Source organism: Brachionichthys hirsutus, chromosome 9 (genome assembly GCF_040956055.1).
Source record: "Brachionichthys hirsutus isolate HB-005 chromosome 9, CSIRO-AGI_Bhir_v1, whole genome shotgun sequence".
NCBI classification, from domain to species: Eukaryota; Metazoa; Chordata; class Actinopteri; order Lophiiformes; family Brachionichthyidae; genus Brachionichthys; species Brachionichthys hirsutus.
In genome coordinates this window covers 4,465,856-4,484,734 of record NC_090905.1, presented here as the reverse complement: position 1 = coordinate 4,484,734, position 18,879 = coordinate 4,465,856, and the positions used below count along the sequence as shown (strand labels likewise).

Sequence of the window (18,879 nt, the reverse complement as noted above, 5' to 3'; positions counted from 1 at the left end):
CGTCTTTCCTTTGAACTTTCTTTAAGCTTTAGGCAGTGAGCAGATTTCTGTGATCATCTCATTTAATATCTTATGTTATTCTCAGGGAGGTAAAATAACCAGGTCATTACGTTGCTCTTGGGTTTGGGCCTTGAAAGGCATTTATTGACAGATGACTTGTTTGTTGCTGTTGTTTTTTGGACTCCATACTCTAACTTTTTTTGAACAACCTTAATTTAATCTGTCTCCCGCGCCTCTTCCATCTTAATAAAAGTGCACAGCAAATGCTGCTTTAAGAGGCAGACTTTTTCTAACGTTTGTGGGTCACTAGTGGGAGGTGTGGATCAAAAATCCACCTCTTTCATTTTCTTTCACTGTAAAGATTTTATTTTTGATTGCTAAACTTACCCAGATGCTGTCATATGCAAAAACCATCCCATCGGTTTCATGAAAAGTATTTTTTTTTTTACCTCCTAATAATGAATCTTCAAGGATCGATTTTTCACATCAATTAAGTGAAATGATCTATTTTGTCTGTTATTTCTTGTGTAAATGATTCCTAGTCTGTAGCATTTTCCTCATCTCAGTAATTTAATCCCTGTCTTTCCTAGAGGGGGACTCGATGAAGGCGATCTCCTCCAGACCTCCTCAGCAGTAGCTGGGCATCATGGCGTCTGCTCCTCCTGCCTTGGAGGACACCAGAGACTCGCTGGCACTGCGCTGGAGCCTAACTCCGACACAGATTCCCACCACCCAGCCCTCCGACGTCTGACTGAACCCAGGCAGATTGAGCTGCATCCTTCAGGCCCCCGGTTCAACATTCCCTATTTTTGTCAACTTTTTAAAAATAAAATAAAAATGACTTGTGGTGGAGCGGCACATTTTCAGGACGGCAGCATCGCACTTCAATAACATCCGGACCGAGACCTTGCACCATGTGCGTTCCCTGATCGGGTGCTTCGGTGGCGGAGCTGGACTGGACGGCTCTTCCACGCGTTGGTGAAACTGGAACTTTGAGCCATGTCGCTTCTTTCCCTGCTGAGCCTCATTTGTGGTTTGCTGCTTCGTGCCTCCTTCAGTGAGCTCGACACTCACTGCTGCGTCCCACGGCAGACTGTCCCCTACCAGAGTGAGTCGCGTCTTCTTCTTCTTTTTTTTTGTCTCGCGGAGGATTTTTCTAGCTGTGCAAATTTAGAAGCCTATTGAAAATCGGCACATTAATCCAGATGTTTTCCCGTTTTTAAGATGACCTCAAGTCGTTCAGAGAGGAGGGGATCTTCAACTACTCCACGATGCTCGTGAGCGATGAGCTGGGAGTCCTGCTGCTGGGTGCCAGAGAGGCCATCTATGCTCTGGACATGACAGACATCTCTGTCAGGAAGTCCACGGTAAGAAAACCTGGAGATCGGGACTAAAACCTTTTAGATTATTCATGTCATCAATTAATAGGAATTTTTAGAGGACTAAAACACTTCACTAGTTCCAGTCTCACCTCCACCTCACCTAGTGTGTAGTCTTTTAATCTTTCTCTGCAGTCGTTCACTCAGAGAGAGAGAGAGAGTGTGTGTTTTGGCTGAAGATTTGCCAACAGTAACTCATTCAAATCTGATAGAACTGATCTCATATCAGCGTTCAGATCAGCACATGTTTGCATCGGGGTGGGTGATCGAATGTTCGATTGCTGCTCACGGTTTAGTGGTTTGTTGATTCAAAATGATGGGAACACAGCTAAGACAAACACTGAATGTGTGAGAGTTCGACTGTCGTGCTGCTGGGGGGTTGCGACATCGCTCCCATTGACTTTGACGCAACATTTTTTTCCCCCTCTGTTGATGCAGGTGTACTGGAGAGTCACTGAGGAGAAGCAGAGGGAGTGCACGTACAAAGGGAAGCTCGCCGAGGTTTGTGTCGTATCTTTGAAAATAGCGTACGCTGACTTCTGCTTTCAAGGGCGAGGACTCTGCCTCGGACGATGAGGCGTTCACTGCCATGAAGTTAATCTCCTTTTTTAATTTGTAAATCATTTACACGAGGGTCTTTACGCTGGAATGCGTTGCTCCCAGCTTTCGAAGTGAAGGTCCAAATAAAGGCTTGAGAAGTGAATGCATGTGCACATCCTTGACCCTCTGGTCACACACACACACACACACACACACACACACACACGCTGAGGACGGGCCATGCCGTCTGTACATGCATGCGGCGTGTTTGTGTTTTTGCCGCTGAACTAACAGAGTTTTGACCTTGGCATTCTCTCTGATGGATCTGGTTGCAGATGGAATGTCGAAACTACATTCGAACCCTACACAGAGTGGATGACACTACAATATATGTGTGTGGCACAAATGCCTTCAGCCCCACCTGCGATTACATGGTAAGTGTAACAGTCCTGCTATTTGCAGAGGATTTTGTTTTTTAGACAGAACAATGATTCAAATCATTGAACATTCTTCTTTACACTTATTATGTAAGTGGCCTTCTTCTTACAGGTTGTGTTTTATTTTAGGGAACAAGATTATTAAAATTTGTTTTATTAAACCCAGCTCATAAACTATCTAGAACTGTTCCTCTTATCTCTGTGTCGACACGCATCAATGAAAGTAATCCAGCTTCAAACCGTTGACTGTAACTTCCTTATTCCTAAACATGTATGTATTATTTGTAAACTGAATTAAGGATGTTATTTGCTAAATTAATGTAAAGAGGTCAATAAAAGCGAGCCACCGGTAAAGACCAATCATTTCAGTACTTCTCCTTCTTTTCTGTCTCTTAACATGCCTGTCTTTACTCTCTATCCCTTTTTATTTCCACAGACATTTGCTAATGGACAGCTGAGGCTGGAAGGGAAGCAGGAGGAGGGAAAGGGGAAGTGTCCTTTCGATCCTTTCCAGAGATACTCCTCCCTCATGGTTGGTGAGTGTCTGGGTCAGGATTGTCAAAGAGAGCAAAGCGGTGTTCAATGTTCAAATTCCACCAAAAGAAAAGTGCATAATAATGATGCACATTTCCCGAAAGTGTCCACCCGTAGCTTTTCCTGCTACGTGCTCAACCTACAAAAGCTCTAATCCATCAGGAAAAGCTACTTGGCTCATCTGATTAGGAGAAATATAGATGAGGATGCTGTTCCAGGTTAATGTAATTAATGGATTTCCAGGAATTTGTCCTCATTTCTTGTTCCTGTCCAGCAGGAAATGACCTGTATTCTGCTACTTCCATCAACTTCTTGGGCTCCGAGCCGGTGGTTCTGCGCAGCTCGGATTTGGCCGTCCGCACTGAGTTTAAGAGCTCCTGGCTGAGTGGTGAGTTCATGTCCTTCAAATGGAATCGGATCTAAGTTTTCTTTTTTTTTTTTTTTTATTGATGCTCTTAAATTCTTCATTTTTTGATTTCAGAGCCGAACTTTGTCTACATGGATTTTGTGGGTGAGAGTCTCGATAGTCCTGATGGTGATGATGATAAGGTGTACTTGTTCTTCAGCGAGAACGCCATGGAGTATGACTTCTATAGCAAAGTGGCAGTGCCTCGAGTGGCCCGCGTCTGTAAGGTATGTTAGAGCCCGAATTAAAAACCTTTTGGAATATTCACGACATTAAAGAATGCAAAATATAATAAAAAAAAGATGCAATTTTGAGTCTTCTTTTTTACACTACTTTTTATACAGTGGGGACCGCCTGTAGATTGACACGTGACTGCCTCTGTTTTTAGGGGGATATGGGTGGTCAGCGGACGCTGCAGAGGAAATGGACGACGTTCCTGAAAGCTCGTCTGGATTGTTCCTTCCCCGAACCCAGCCTGCCCCCCATTGTCCAGGATGTCTTCCTGCTGAGGCACGATGACTGGAGGAAGAGCATCTTCTATGCTGTCTTCACACCCCAATCGTGCGTAGTTGAAGTCAAGTTCTACGGTTTTATTGATTAGGGTGGGTGTTGATGTGCAAGTTAGGAAGTAAGTCAAGTGCTTGTTATGGAGGAATGAAGATCCAATCCTGATCCAATTAAAACATGGAATCATTTTTTATTTTATTAATTATGATCTGTTTTATTATTATTATAAGGTACTATTAACTAAGCAACATCTTATCAGTCATAATTAGAGATTTAAGGTATTTGCTGATCCTTTAGATTCAATAAAACCTTTGCCGTTTACTTGATGACATGTTTTGTGTTTTCCAGGAGTTTTTCCCAGGTATCTGCAGTATGTGCATATAGTGCGTCTGCCATTCAAGACATTTTCAATGAAGGCAAGTTTAAGACACCCGTCGCTGTTGAGACGTCTCATGTCAAATGGGTGATGTACGCTGGAGAAGTTCCAGTTCCCAGACCAGGAGCGGTGAGTCTAACTTTGTTGCAGCCGGAGGACGGTGGGTATTAACGCACGCGAGGCAAATATGGTAAAAAAAAAAAACTTATTTGCATTTCAGTGCATCAATAACTTGGCACGAAAAATGGGGATGAATCGCTCTCTGGATCTCCCCGATAAAACCCTCCAGTTTATCAGAGATCGCCCCCTTATGGACGAGGCTGTTCGTCCTCTGACGGGAGGACCACTGCTGGTCAAGAGGGGGGCTCTGCTGACCCGGATTGTAGTGGACAGCGTGTCGGCGCTGGACGGACAGACGTATGCCGTCATGTTCATCGGAACCGGTAACGATATAGCGAAGTTTAAGATTTAAATTGGAACAGAATTGGATTCTTTGTTTAGTTTTCTTTTAATTTAAAACCACTGATAAATTAAAGTAGTATTTATCTGGAATGTTTAAAGCAAATGGTTAAATTTGGAAAAGTTTTCTTTTTAATCTCAGATAATCTATTTAATTTGGATTTGGTGGTTTATTTTATTCCAATACAGTTTTCACTGAAACGAATGTTTTCGCCCACCAGTGAGAAAATGGGCAGTTGTTTTTTTTTATGTCACAGTCTAGTAAGATACTATTGGGGGGGATTAAAAAAAAAAAAACTCGAAAGCAACCAGAACATTTTTCTGAACAGTAACTTCAGAGAGACACATTCCTTAATTAGTGGACCTTGTTTTTTTGTCTCCTGGTAGAAAATGGTTATATTCAGAAGGCTGTCAACTACGCTGAAGAGATGTTCATCATCGAGGAGATTCAACTGTATGAAACCCCTGTGCCGATTAGCACCCTTCACCTCTCGACCGGCACGGTAACTCCTGATAGGTTCAATGTAGACGCAGCTCTTAACTGTTGTACAATAAGCTTAAGTCTGAATTTGTAACCCAATTTTGATGTTGTCACTTATTTGCCACTAATTGGTAACTAGAAATGTACTCAGAGAGCGCAAACCTCCGCCAAGCAGCTCATTGCCCTTGTAATCGGATTTACACCGTCCACATGGTGATCCGGATCGTCATCAAAAGGTTCTAAATTGTTCTTGGTGTCTTTATACACCAACCATGACAAGTGAAAGTGAAGCAACACTTTTCTGGAGGCAAATATCCCTGCGGTCAAATTGACCCGAAGGATAAAAAACATATTTGTAATAGTTGAGGATAACAGAAGGGTTAAATAATTATAGGTGTATTCTCCGTGTGAGCGGTAGGACACTATGAAGTTGTCTTTTTTTGTGTATTGAGTGTTGTTGCCGACAGACGGAACCCGCTTGGCCGAGGTAAATAGACGGCATTCCACTGATTCGTTTATCTGTGTGCCCCCGGTTAGGGTCAGCTGTATGCGGGTTCAGACTTGGGTGCCATCCAGATGCCTGTCAGCAACTGCAGCCGCTACGACACTTGTGTGGACTGCATCCTGGCCAGGGATCCTTACTGTGCCTGGGACTTCAGCACTGAGCAGTGCTCCTCGGCCCACAGCTCCTCTTCTTCCTCCTCCTCCTCCTCCTCGCATCATGCCATACAGAGTCTGAAGGAGGGAGACATTTCACAGTGCCCTCATCCAGGTAGGGCCCTTAACAGGGGTGCTGTTTGCAGCAGCCCTTGGTCATTAGGATGCAGCGCGATCAACTGGAGTTGTGTGTGTGTGTGTGTGTGTGTGTGTGTGTTTTTTAGATCCAGTAGCAGCGGTGGACTTTGCCCTGGTTCCAGAGAACAACATCCAGCTTCCATGCAAGATCCGCTCCAACTTGGCGAGGCCCCTGTGGCGATTCTCCGATCGCTCGCTTCACTCCGACGACAAATACTACATCTACAGTGGAGGCCTCCTCATCATGAGCGCCTCTGGATCAGATGCTGGCCTGTACACCTGCGATTCCATCGAGGAGCTCAATGGCAGAACATACAACCAGACTGTGGCCGTTTACCAGCTGCGACTGCTCTCTGGCCCAGGAGAGGGGGGCAGTGCAAGTCCAGGACACGAGAAGACAAATTCCTCAGGTTCTATTCATCACAAGAATACATCTGCAGCGGGGTTTGACCCAAATGCGGGCAATGGGGGGGACCCCGTGTCTCCCGAGACGCAAAGCGACGCTGGCAGGGTGACTCATCTGGAGGTGGCCGTGGCCCTGTTGTCGCTGTTTTGCCTCTCTCTGATGGGGGTTGTGTTTTGGATCTGGAGTCGAGGACGTTTGAGATGCTTCAAGTTTCTGCAGCGCTCCAGTAAAAGTGAGGGGAAAAGGCAATCGGCGGAATACGCGCACACCCAGAACAAGCGTTCGGAGACAAAGCCCCTGAGGCCTGACCCTGGAAGACCTTCCAGTGCCAATAACAATCACACTGTTGACTTCAAAAGGAATGGGGAGCAACTCTTTACATCGATGTCCAGGATTTCCAGCCTGGACGGCCTGGGATATATAAATGATGAGTCCGAGATTTGACTCTGGAAAGATTCCCACATTGCTCCTTGGTGTTTTTCTTTTCCACTTTCTGACAATTCTTTACAATGACTGGGCAGCTGATGTTCACTCACGAGGTGTTTAAACAATATTAGTCATTTTTTGTACATCCATATTTTATATCATGAAAAATTGTGAATACTTTGTAATATTTTTTTCCACCCCAACTATTTATTGTCACGATGAAGACTTTAATTCAGCAATTATAATACTTGTGATCCAAGTCTAATAGGATCAACTGCAAGGCATTGTTTTAAAATTTCAAGACGCATTTCTTGTTTTTGACGCTGTTGGTGTTCCAAAGTCTCTACTGCGCTCTTATCTCTAGGCGGCTGTAATAATTACACAAAGATAGATTTGCTCTCTTCATTTACAGTGGACCAATGCTTCATTGACAATGGATGGTGCATGTTAATTTTTGTTTTTATTTCAAACACAAATCCATCCTTTAAGTTTGAAATATCAGTAACAAGTACCATCTCTTACAGAAAGTGCTGCCGTGCTTGTCTTGATGCCTCCGAGCGGCTACTCCTGTTGATTGTGCAGCTCGAGGAAACCGGCAACCAGCGGTTTTTGTTCAAGAAGTCTGAGACTAAAATTCTAGGAACCCCTGAATGTGCTCTGTGTTTTTCATTAACATGGCGCCCAACGCTGACTTCATCTGAAACAAGCAGGTTTCTCGAGCTGTGAAAGGGCTGAAGTGGGACTCAGTGCTTTGTAAGAAACACTGAATTCAGTTAGTATATTGGTCTAATAAAATGTAAACTCTCAAAATGTAGTTTGCCCCCCCCCCCTTCTTAGCAGAGGCATGTTTACACAGAGGAATAAGAAAACCTATTCCAGAAAGCCAGTGGGTCTGTGCCGAGTACTTTCCTCGCTGCCCTCTCTCGTGCCCATCGGCGGTCCGTTTCCTCACTAGATGTTCAGATCTCTTCTCTCATTTTAAATTCTAAGCATCTTGCATGTTTTATTTCTGTGATGCTCACGGGGGTTTTCATCCCTCCCTTTCAAGCATTCCTGAATAAATCAATTCAACAGCAGTATCTCTTTGCCAGAGTGAGAGATTTTACTCTGAAATCCGTGGATGAAGAAAACATGGGAGGTGGTCAGCGCTCCAGAACTGGGGCCCAGGCTAACCGGTGCCATCTAAATTCCTCAGATGACAATATTTGCAATAATTAAAGGTTTCTTTAACGTATCCATTCTATTCTCACTTATCAAACAGGAGAAATACTAGGATTTTTGGCTCGCCAGGAGGGACACTTTTGTAGCAGGAAAAGAAAAGTCAAACCACCAGGTGGGCACGTTATCAGGTTTAAAAAAAAAAAAAGGAACTGAATTGTCATTCAATTGCAAATATCTGCATTCACTGGATTTAATCAGGTGCTTTATCACATTGCAATGACAGTGCATAACTGGAATAACTCACTGCATTTTAACACATTTACAGGCATTATTTTACTTTGGCATTGACTCAATTTAAATATTTTCAGTCTTTCAGTTTAGATTGTGTTTCGTTACATGGGGTCAGTTCATTTGAAATTAGAGACCTTTATTCAGTCCCTTTCCCGCTATAGTCTGCATGCAAGAACACTACAATCAGTAACACAAAGAGCTCAGACTATCGCGGGGAAAGTGACCGGGATATTGACAACAGCTGATAAGGGGCGAATACCACTAAAAAGCAAACAGTGCAGCTTTGGAACAGCAGAGAAATACCAAGTACATAACGTCAACATTGGGTGTGACAATTTTCAGAGCCAGAATAAAGGAAAGATTCGAGCGTTTTTTTGGCACATAAGCTCTCCGTGAGAAGAGGATCGTGCATCAGCGACTGTTTGAAATGTTTCCACATGTAGCTTCACTGAAGCACAAGTCCAATTTCTTTTTTTTTAGAGCGGCCCTTGCTAAGGTAAGTGTTACACAAGATATTTTTTACAGATACAAAACCTGCTCGCATTAAGGTGTATTTTAAGAATTCACAGCCAAAGGCAAACATGACGAGCACAAAATATAACTGATCTTCTGCCAGAACTCGAGTAATACACAACCAAAAACCAAAACAAACTGCAGTTTGCAGCTCAACTCTTGTCGCAACACAAAAAAACGTTTCGGCATGCTGCAATTTTGAGCATGCAGAGTCTGGCAACAACGCTATTGTAAAGGTCCATAAGGCACACATAACATACTGCTGTCGTAAAATGGTTTGCGCTCCATCTGCGTCTCAAATTGCATAAATGTATTATTGTACATATTCCTTTGCCTATTTCTTCCGAGCATAACGGCGCAGTAGTTTTCCTCATTCTTTATAATAAACTATATGTAAACAACGGAATGCTATGTTTTAAAGATAACCTGCCCCCCTACAAGGGTAGGGTTTAAAAATCCTCTCCTCTCATTCAAGAACAAAGTCAGATGTTTTTTTTTTTTCATTTAAGGTAGAGATGATGTGATGTTTTAAATGGTTTTCTTGTGCGCCGCAGAGGCAGCTCGCCGTCTCCACCTAGAGGCAATCCTCAGCCATCACCACTGACTGTTGTCTGGATAGTTTGGCACTGAAGCGGGATACTGTGGCAAGGTCGGGCCTTGGACCGTCTCGGTGACGGCGTTAAACCCTGCTTCCTTCACTGCTGCGTTCTTCCACACCCCGGTGCTCCACTCCTGCTGAGCACGCTGCATACTTCCTCCGCCACCCCGGTACAGTCGGTGCACCTACACCACAAAAAAAAAAAGAGAGGAGGAAAAGGAGCTCAGAATGTGATTTCAAGCAGCATCGTGCGTTTTCCTAGTCACGTGCTCAACTTACCTTAATGAGAACCAGCGCCATTAAAACAGTGTCCAGAGTGAAGAGCAGAGTCGTGATAAGCATCACTATAGCAGAGCCCACATTCTGACTGAAAAACATCACTGTGGCAATCCAGCCGCTTTAAGGTGGAGGTCAGAGCGAGATGGAGCAGGATGGGTTAGTGGATCATACAGTGTGCAACCAGCAAAGTGGATTTAAGACAAATAAACAAGCCGTTAAGCTGCACACAACGTAAATAACAAATGCAATGACAGGCAGCGCAATTACTAACATTATAAAACTGACTTTGTATGACAGTGGGCTGAGTGTGAAGAATGTTATCGCAGCAGACTTACAGTTATTGGACACAAATCTCATGTATTTTTTGGAAAAATTGTTCATACACAACTAGAAAGATCAGCTGTTTAAAAATTAAAAAAAGAGTGAATTACCCTTTAAAAGATGACTGCAGCGCTCTTATGACAAAAATAAATTCCTATGATGTACTCAAGGAGAAAGCTGCTTGAAGCAAGATGACATAATAAATCCCAAACAAATTACATTTTCTACAAGAACTACTAAATTTGATTAAAAGTCTAACTGCAGAATTAAGGACATCTTAAAAACGGAAAAGGTTTTCTCAGAAGTAAAAACCTCTGCGTACAGATTTGAGCCGGGTGTCAAATTCGATTGATATAATATTTACACGCTGCTGACATTTGAGATCAAGAGATCTTTCTTAAGCCTGGTGAAAAGCTAAGCAGCGCTCAGTCAGAAAATCAATTCTCATTGCTAGTTTCCAACTGATGCCGCCGTCTCTTTCAGGCCTAGAACCCATGATGCGTTAAGTATCACAGAAAACGGCTGTGCAACGGTGCAAGTGTTTTTATTCCTGTTCAGAGGGCACGTCACGCGGCCGGTAAGACGCGTAAACAGCCTGCAGTGATGCAAAGATGGAGACGGATGGCGCCATTACAATCCGCGTTAACTCACCACGCACCCCAGCCAGAGATGCCCAACATCTGGATGAAGGCCAAGACGCACTGGAGGAAGAAGATGAAGAAGAAGGCCATGTAGTTGAAGGAGCTATCAGCCCTGGAAACATCAAGACAAAAAAAAGAGTACACGAAGGATGAGGTACTAAAATTTATTGTGTGCAAAATCCAATATCTAAACAATCCTGTATTTAATTTCTGTGTAATTTCTACATGATTACATCCTAGAGCCAGCTAAAGCAACTTGGGGTCAAATTGACCCCAAGGATAACAGGAGGGGTTAAATGGAATGTGAATTTAAAGTGACCTACGATGCAACAGAAATACTATTAAGGACTTCTGCAAATAAAATCCAAGACTCTTGTTGTGGGAACTGAAACCAATCATATTTACATTAAAAAAAAAAAAAATTTAGATCCATGTACTTGTACAAAAGTTCAGCAATTCGTCTTGCCTGAAGGCTTTGTAGAGCGGTCTGAACCAGCAGGTGTAACTGCAAGGGCTGAAGAGGAGCAGCCAGAGGAGAGAGAAGCCAAAGTTGGTGGCACCTCCACCTCCAGCCCACCAAGCAATACAGGAGATCACATTCATGAACAGCGTGCCTGAATACACTACAGAGAAGAAAAGACGAGAGATATGACACTCTCCGTCTGAAAAACGCAAAGTTAGAAAGCGAGAACGGAAAGAAAACTCACACATCCAAAGTGTGTAGACTCTGCGAACCAACTGCTGGTGGGGTGCAGGAATCTCCTCTTCAATGTTCTGGTAGAAGCACGGCTTTATTCTCAAGAACTGAGGCAGCGGAGGAAAGTTATTGACACGATCTGAAACAGGAAAGAAATTATCATCAGGAGAGTTCGGTCTACTGTACGGGTGAGTATTTTAAAAGTCGCCTGGACAAATGACAGAACAGAATGGAAAAGAGACAGACAGACAGACAGACAGACAGGCAGATAGGCAGATAGATGTGACAAACCTGTCATTTTGAAATTCCAATTCTGTCCTGGATAATAGGAATATAAACAAATGGAATAAAGATCATTGCAACATTGTTCAGCATTTATAAACTAATTGTTATCCAAATACGAAAACGTTTCTTTTAGCTGCGCAAATATGGTGTATTTGTTTTATATGCGACATTTTGAAGCAGATAACGGCGAGTCAGACGTGCAGCTATGTCTCTTTAACCATAGCGGCGACTTATTTTGACCATCGCTAAGTGGCGTGTGGTTGATAATTAATGAAGATTGCATAAATATATGTCCTACCGAGATAACGCTTTATCTATCCACGTTCCCGTCGAAAAGTGTAGGAGTCCAGGAAACTCGGTTATTGATTATCTACTGCGGCTGCGCGGGATGAAGAGGTGCGTGTAGTTCTTCGCTGCTTATGTTCTACATGCGCGGTGGCCTGAAGAACTACAATTTCCAGGATTCATGTGAGCCGTGAACGGGAAACGCGTGACTCCAAAGCTCCGTGTGTGTCCCACCCAGGCTTTTATATTCCGACAAGGCCATTATTAGTTAGATGTTGACCGGAACACACTGTTATTAACAAAGCTCTGTGTGTGTGGTGGCAATTAAGTTTAAATAGGAAGGAAAGCGATCATTAACGCGGTCGTTCTTTTATTTATTTATGTTTGTACAAGAATTACACGTTTAAATATTGAGATTGTATGACTTTATTTGTAACATGATTACTATTATTGGCTGACAAGTCAAGTACCAGCGTTTATTGCCTTTTCCCAATTACCGAAAATTCTTGTAGCAAAACTTCACGGCCAATCACAAAGCGCAAAACATCAAATAGAAGGCGTATCCTGTGAAGGCTTGCTACGATAGTTTGGTTTGTAGCACAGGTTGTCCCGCCAGGGCGGGTGGACATATTTTTACTTGTATTTACTAGTATAGGATTTAGACTATCAAATTAATTAATTAACTGAATTTAGTCGTTGTTTTTGTTTCACTATCCCGCAAAAATAAAAACCCTTTCAAGAGGTGGAAGTGATCAAAATGTTTGATCTGCAGGGAGCACCGAACGGACGTGCAGCGCTGCGATTAAATGTAAACACAACTTGCAGTCATCAGAAACTTGGTCTTGACCAATCAGCGACTGTTATTGGCCCACGTGACACTCCCGCCAATTCCGACTGACGAGCGCGAGGCAGGCAGCTGGCATAAACCAGGCGAGTTTACGGGAGATGCGGAGGGAGAAGAACGCGTTATGTTTTATGTGAACTAACTACGAAGGCGTGGTGGTTCCGAGAAAGCGCCTCGCCGCTATAAAGGTTATAACGTAGTTACTAGCGTGACATTTGTTTCGTTATCGGGAGCTTTCCCGGCAACGTCAGCTGGAGAGTAGCGAAAGTAGTCCCGGCGGGTTAGTAGTGGGGATGTTGGCGGCGGAAAGCCCTTCGATGGACGGACATTTGGCAGCGTCGACTCCGCGCAGAAGAGGTAATGCTGTTTCTTTTGTCATTTATCCCAACCACAGCTGTTAGTTTGCCCCAGAGTTACAGCGTCAATCAATTTAAGAGATTTTACCATTAAATAGTCTCTTGTCTGTCTACGCTTTACCTTTCGCTTTACTGCGCCCGACCAAAGCTACTTAGCAAATGTGCTAGTTTTCTGGGTTAGCAGAGACAGGCTAGCTCTATTAGCATCCGTATGTTAGTCGCAGTTAGCATCTCCAGCAAAAAAAAAAAAAAAAAAAAACGCTGTCGGCCTTGCTGCACCGACTGAAACGCCGGTTTGGCGGGAGAGCGAGCGTAACAACACCGTTATATTAATTGTCACGCTGAACTAGTGTTGCTAACTTATTTAGCACTACGTGCAACACATGAAAGGATGCTAACAGCGTGTAACTTTGATGTTGCTTTCACGTTTATACACGGAAGTTGGGAGGATTATAGCTGTACTTGCATGTTGGAGTAAAGAAACTAATAACAATAACATGGATGGGTTTATATCCCAAAGCTTTTAAGCTAGCATTGTGTCTTCATTTGACACAAAACGAAATATAGTAGTTAGTTATAAAAGTGTTATTGTTTGATCTTTTGTGCTTGTTTTCTTGCTGCTATCATCAATCAAGGTTTTTGAGTTGAGGTTATTGGTGTCAAGTCTGCTGACCTGCTTTTTGTGTTTGTTGTTTTCAGGCATGGATTGTAATTCAAGAAGCAACGTCAGCAAGAAACTTATCCAAGGTAAAGGCGCATATATACAACGCAGATTTATTCTCGCGCTTTAAAAATAATCTTTAGAGATTACATTATATACCTCACGGAAGCTTTAATTTGATATATGGTTTTTATTTATAATGTTTGTTTTTTTAATTTGTTTACAGGCAAAGTGCTTAAATCATGAAATTACTTAATGTACTGATAAAAAAAATTTCAAAACTTTAATTTATAGTCTCTCCCTTAATCTGATCAACATTTACATTACGTTGTCTAAAATGACAGCTTCAATCTAACAAAACGCATCGACGTAAACATTAAGCATGGAAATATTTACTCATTTACAGCCGTTCAGAATGTTTGAGGTTGCATTTTGTGGACGGTTTTGCAGTGATGAAATTGCACAACGTGAATCTGAAACGTTTGTTTTGTCTGTGTGTCTGTCCGTCTTTAGCTCGTCTACCATTCAAGCGCCTGAACCCAGAGCCGAAAGAGAACGGGGTGCCTAAACGCCTCTGTGCGCACGCCGGCCTTGAACCCGGAGTCTCAGACAGGGAAAGTGAAGCCGAGTCCTGTGCGCTCCCGGTGTGCAGCGGCCCGCCATTGGTTAATGGTCGCGGCCCCCTTGATGTCTTTGTGAGCCGTAGGCACCCCGCTTCAAATAACGAGACGGTGGTAATAGACCTGACCTCCAACGACTCTTCCTCTCCTGTGAAACGACCTGCGTCGCCAGATCCCGCCTCTTCCTGCCTCCCGACAAAGGTCAAGCACGAGGACAAAAACAAAACCGCCTCTCCTGGGCAATCCAGTGATGTTCACCACACTAACGAAACACACACTTTAGAATTCACAGAGGCGAACACAGGTTTAGTTGACACGCTGACGGAAAACGATGGGAATCGGACCGCGTCTTTCTCGGAGCTTGACCAAACGCAGGATTCTGAGAGTGATCTGGAGGAGCGGAGCGAGTTGGGAACCGGGAACAGATCCGTGCTGTCGCATTCGTCGGTCGACTCCTCATCTGAAAGTTCACCGGAGAAGACTGACGACCCAACGCGAACGGTATGTACACCTCCCATTGCTTCATGACATTTAGTGTAAGGAAACTTCAATTAAAATCAACGACCCCCCCCCCCCCCAGTTATCTTATCTTTTCCTTATGAGACTGATCCATCTTATTTATTGCCCGAACACGCTCGGTATTAATCTAAAGTCCAGGTTAAAATATATAATTATTAGTATTATTAAGGTGGCTTTGACAACAATGTGCTGCATGACATTGTGTCAATATTTAAGCAATAATCAGCAGCCTTCTGTGCGTTTTTTTTGCTTTCTTTGCAGGAACCGAAGACGAGCCCGAAGACGCCAGGAGATCAGAAGAAGATCAAGAGACTCTCGTTGAAGGTGGGTCTTTCGATGGATTCGCTGGGAGCCATTTAAAGCTTGTCTCAAGCTTTTAGTTTTGATGTGAAAGATGTGGAGTTGATTTGGAAGTTTTTCCACTTGCAGAGTTTACAAGAACAAGAGGAGAGGCTTCGACTGCGGCAGGAGAAAGAACGGCAAAAGGAAAACGTTAAAGCGGCAAAGGAGAAAAAGAAAGAGGATGCTCGCAAGCTGAAGGCGGAGCAAAAGAAGGAGAAGCAGGAGAAAAAGGAAAAAGAGGAGCGGGAGAGACGGGAGAAAAAAGACAAGGATGAGAAAGAGAAGGCAGAGAGGTTAAAAGCAAAAGAGGAACGGCGAAAGTCGAAGCTAGAGTGAGTCGAGAGACTCTCCAGAGTTCTTCCACTTTAGTGCACATCAAATCGTTAAACCGGATTTACATGTGGCAAATGATTTACTGTAATCTTTAGAGCAAAGCTTGAAGAAAAAAGGAAGAAGGAAGAGGAGAAGCGACTCAAGGAAGAAGATAAACGATTGAAAGAAGAGAAGGATGTGAGTTATTTCTCGTAAGGAGACTTTTTTTTAAATTTGTGAAAATCGTACTGACTTATTGTTTCTGTTTTCAGCGCCTTAAAGCTGAGAAAGCAGAAATTACTCGGTTCCTACAGAAAGCAAAGATTCAACAGGCTCCAAAGGTTGGCATGAACTGCGCTGGATATTGGTTTAACTGTCTGAAAGGATTAGGTGTGACGACGGATGTTCTGCGTCTCTTTCAGACCCTTGCAGCCGCGTGTGGGAAGTTTGCTCCGTTTGAGATAAAGGAAAACGTGTCTCTGGCGCCGCTGTGTCGGGTCCAGTGCGAGGACTCGGCTCTAGAGGAACTGGACCGATGCTTGGCGAACCAAGCTGATGGTCGTAACGGATTAAAAGACTGGATCGGGCAAAAACCTCGTCGGTCGGGACCCACCAAGCCCAGACCGACCGAGTCACTCGGGTGAGCGTGGCGTTGCTGCTTTATGTGGTCAGAAGGGCAGATCCGTAGAGATCCGACTGGCCTCCACAACCAAGGTGAAAACTGCCTTTTAACAGAGACTTTAAGGTTAATCATTCTCTTTTTTTTTCTTCTTCAGTGACTGCGTGGCTGTGGAGGGACCTTCGCCAAATGCTGTGCCGGATCATAAACGCCACGGACCCATGAAGCTGCTACAGTTCCATGAGAACCACCGCCCGGCTTACTGGGGCACCTGGAGCAAAACGGGGTCCCGGATCTCACCTCGGTGTCCCCTCAGACTCGACAAAGTAAGATCCATCTGCATCCCCTCCTAAATAAGAAAGTCCAGCAGTACCAAGAAATACTTTTGTTTTTAAGTAGATTTAATATTGAATTAATTATATGTTGACATCAAATGTAAAATGTCTGCATCACATGAAAACTTAATTCCAAGACGCTCATTTTGTGGGGGATCCTTTTTATTGATGCATATATCTGAGGCTATTTGTCGTGTGGCCACAGGATTTGTTGGACTATGAGGTAGACAGTGATGAAGAATGGGAAGAGGAGGAACCGGGAGAGTCCCTGTCGCACAGTGAAGGGGTGAGTTTCATTGAAGGGTGAAGAAATATGAAGATCGCGTAACGTTTTCTATCGGTCAATCGGAGCAATTGACTTTTTTTTCTTCTCCATTTTCAGGAAGATGAGGAAGAAGGAGGTGAAGATGACGATGATGATGGCTTCTTTGTTCCTCATGGCTACCTTTCTGATGATGAAGGCGCTCTAGAGGAGGAGGTGGGAAATGGGCGGCGTTTAAATATCCCCGTTTTCCCACGCTAAGTTTCTACTTCCTTGTCTCGCTAACGCGCTTCGCAAACTTCCAGGAGGGCGGCGACTTGGAGAAGCTTAAACTACGACAGAAACTCAAAGCAAGGGAATGGGACGAGCTCATGTCCACCAAGAAGAAGATGAAGGTGCTGGAGCCCGTGGTGAGGGGCTGCATCTGGGAGGGAGAAGGGCCGGCTTGGCAGCTCTTCCAGCAATACGCCCTGTCTCTGATCGAGCCCCTGCCGAAGGCGGACACCAGCCCCAGCCAGGAGGAGCTGTCCCGGAGGTGCCGGAGAGACGAGAGATGTACGCGCGTGCAACGTCATTCCCTTTCAGGCATTTGCTCATTTTACAGAGATGTGTTGCATCGTCGCAAAACATATATTAGTTGATTAATTCCTACAACCCACCTCGGCTGTCAGATTTATAATTACTGATTCTAAGTATGCAAAACTAAATCGGGCGGTTTTTCTCGGTAATTTTGGTTTAATTAAAAATTCAAGTTGTCCATTACTACACCGACGGACGTTACGAAACCTTTCTGTCTAGGAACACAACTGTAAAGGAGCTCGTCTTATTTACGGGCAGCTCGTGTGTTCCAAAACGAAAACCTCTCGTGCTCGTTTCCGTCTCAGTGCTCGGTCAGCTGGTGCCGCTGCTGCACGGAAATGTCAACAGCAGCAAAGTGATCATCACGGAGTTTCAGGAGTTCTGTCGCCAGCAGAGCTCCTCGTCCTCATCGCCCCCTGAAGTGTCCGGCCCCCAGAGCTCAGAAAACATTCCCACCAGGTAAAACGACGAATATTTGGAGGTTATAATTTGTATAAACCTGGAAAATATCGGAATTTATTGACTCGGATCACATTTCCCTCCTGGAGCATCTTGTAACTTCATATTCAAAGTAAATTATTCTGGCGCATCGGTTAGAGGCGGCAAAGTTGACCAGTTTTATCTTTTAAGGTTTAGACATTGAATAATAATTAGCCAATGCACATTGTATTTAAAACAAATCCATTTCGTTTAAAAAAAGAATACAGGTGAAGCGCCTGATTAAGGACAACGCTGTCTATGAGAAGAGATCAGCCTACAGACGCTGCTGCTGGTATGTGAACACGGAGGTGCTGTCCCGTCTGGGCCGGGAGGTTCTCCCCGTGCCCTGCCAGTGGGGCTACCTCACTGCGGGGGCTCGAGAGGAGACCCGTGAAGATGCCCCGGCGGCGACGGGCTCTCAGGGAAACTCTCCCGCTCCGCCCCAGACCTCCTCCACCGCGCCCGGCTCCTCCGGCAAAAGGAAGAGCAGCGGCAGCATGTCCATCACCAAGTTCATGAGGAAATGCACCGACGCCGACAAGGTAGAGGTTTCACTCTGAGGTGGTGTAAACGCGTTCACACGATGTTTAACGTGCTTCAGAAGGTCTTAAATCTCTGATTGTCAGGCTGACACGACGGAGGCTGATGGTTTCCAAGCCGACACCGAGGAGGACGATGAGGAAGACTGTATTATCATCCCCACAACGAGCGGTGAGTCGCGCAAGATGTGTATAAAATCAGTACTAAAATCCACTTTTAATTCACTTTAAACTTAAACAACATCCTGACTATTCTGGATGTGTGGACACAAATGCGTCGATTAACTTCAGATGTAAACGATAACTAACTTAAAATAATCCATCAAATATTGTGCAGATCCATCCGCAGAGGAGAAGTCCAGCGACCGAGACTGTCCGATGGAAGTGACTCCTGCTGGCTCCCCCGCTCCTCGCCCCGCGACCGGCGCTGCTCCTGCTGGCGCTACAGCTTGATGACAGGAGGGGGGGGGGCGGCTCCTCCGGCCAAGATGCCACATTCCCTCCTGGGTCTGGACTCTGTCCGAAGTCAGAATCTGATGCTTCCGCTCAGCGTTGGACTCCAGCCTGCCTGTAACATGTCGTCGTACATAAACC

At 44.4% G+C, this 18,879-nt stretch overlaps 3 protein-coding genes across 3 annotated transcripts; 2 read left to right on the top strand and 1 right to left on the bottom strand.

The window, feature by feature from the left end:
• Window positions 1-999: 999 nt before the first annotated feature.
• si:ch211-129c21.1 (uncharacterized protein LOC563087 homolog) lies at window positions 1,000-9,184 on the top strand. The gene is made up of 13 exons (XM_068743160.1): window positions 1,000-1,108; window positions 1,225-1,367; window positions 1,818-1,880; window positions 2,255-2,353; window positions 2,793-2,892; window positions 3,168-3,278; window positions 3,372-3,523; window positions 3,685-3,857; window positions 4,152-4,308; window positions 4,400-4,622; window positions 5,026-5,141; window positions 5,657-5,891; window positions 6,001-9,184. Exons 1-13 carry the CDS (start codon window positions 1,000-1,002, stop codon window positions 6,762-6,764), a joined length of 2,445 nt encoding a protein of 814 aa, XP_068599261.1. The 3' UTR covers window positions 6,765-9,184.
• Window positions 9,185-9,305: 121 nt separating this feature from the next.
• On the bottom strand, window positions 9,306-11,855 carry scamp4 (secretory carrier membrane protein 4). The gene is made up of 7 exons (XM_068743699.1): window positions 11,831-11,855; window positions 11,539-11,565; window positions 11,258-11,386; window positions 11,017-11,173; window positions 10,561-10,662; window positions 9,589-9,706; window positions 9,306-9,494 (listed from the first exon to the last, which is right to left on the bottom strand). Exons 2-7 carry the CDS (start codon window positions 11,543-11,545, stop codon window positions 9,306-9,308), a joined length of 702 nt encoding a protein of 233 aa, XP_068599800.1. The 5' UTR covers window positions 11,546-11,565; window positions 11,831-11,855.
• Window positions 11,856-12,954: 1,099 nt separating this feature from the next.
• On the top strand, window positions 12,955-18,738 carry chaf1a (chromatin assembly factor 1, subunit A (p150)). The gene is made up of 16 exons (XM_068743499.1): window positions 12,955-13,018; window positions 13,717-13,764; window positions 14,192-14,799; window positions 15,079-15,141; window positions 15,232-15,491; window positions 15,588-15,669; window positions 15,744-15,812; window positions 15,894-16,111; window positions 16,248-16,416; window positions 16,631-16,711; window positions 16,808-16,903; window positions 16,993-17,242; window positions 17,572-17,725; window positions 17,967-18,288; window positions 18,373-18,457; window positions 18,623-18,738. Exons 1-16 carry the CDS (start codon window positions 12,955-12,957, stop codon window positions 18,736-18,738), a joined length of 2,685 nt encoding a protein of 894 aa, XP_068599600.1.
• The last annotated feature ends 141 nt before the right edge of the window (window positions 18,739-18,879 follow it).

Bases quoted from the DNA above. Each gene is read 5' to 3' on its own strand.
- scamp4 (XM_068743699.1), bottom strand. The intron at 11,174-11,257 runs GTGAGTTTTCTT...TCTTCTCTGTAG, and splicing joins AGTCTACACACTTTGGATGT to TGTATTCAGGCACGCTGTTC. The intron at 10,663-11,016 runs GCAAGACGAATT...TGATGTTTCCAG, and splicing joins CCGCTCTACAAAGCCTTCAG to GGCTGATAGCTCCTTCAACT.
- si:ch211-129c21.1 (XM_068743160.1), top strand. From the start codon at position 1,000: ATGTCGCTTCTTTCCCTGCTGAGCCTCATTTGTGGTTTGCTGCTTCGT. The intron at 1,881-2,254 runs GTTTGTGTCGTA...ATCTGGTTGCAG, and splicing joins ACAAAGGGAAGCTCGCCGAG to ATGGAATGTCGAAACTACAT. The intron at 4,309-4,399 runs GTGAGTCTAACT...TTTGCATTTCAG, and splicing joins CAGTTCCCAGACCAGGAGCG to TGCATCAATAACTTGGCACG.
- chaf1a (XM_068743499.1), top strand. From the start codon at position 12,955: ATGTTGGCGGCGGAAAGCCCTTCGATGGACGGACATTTGGCAGCGTCG. The intron at 13,019-13,716 runs GTAATGCTGTTT...TGTTGTTTTCAG, and splicing joins GTCGACTCCGCGCAGAAGAG to GCATGGATTGTAATTCAAGA. The intron at 15,813-15,893 runs GTTGGCATGAAC...CGTCTCTTTCAG, and splicing joins AGATTCAACAGGCTCCAAAG to ACCCTTGCAGCCGCGTGTGG.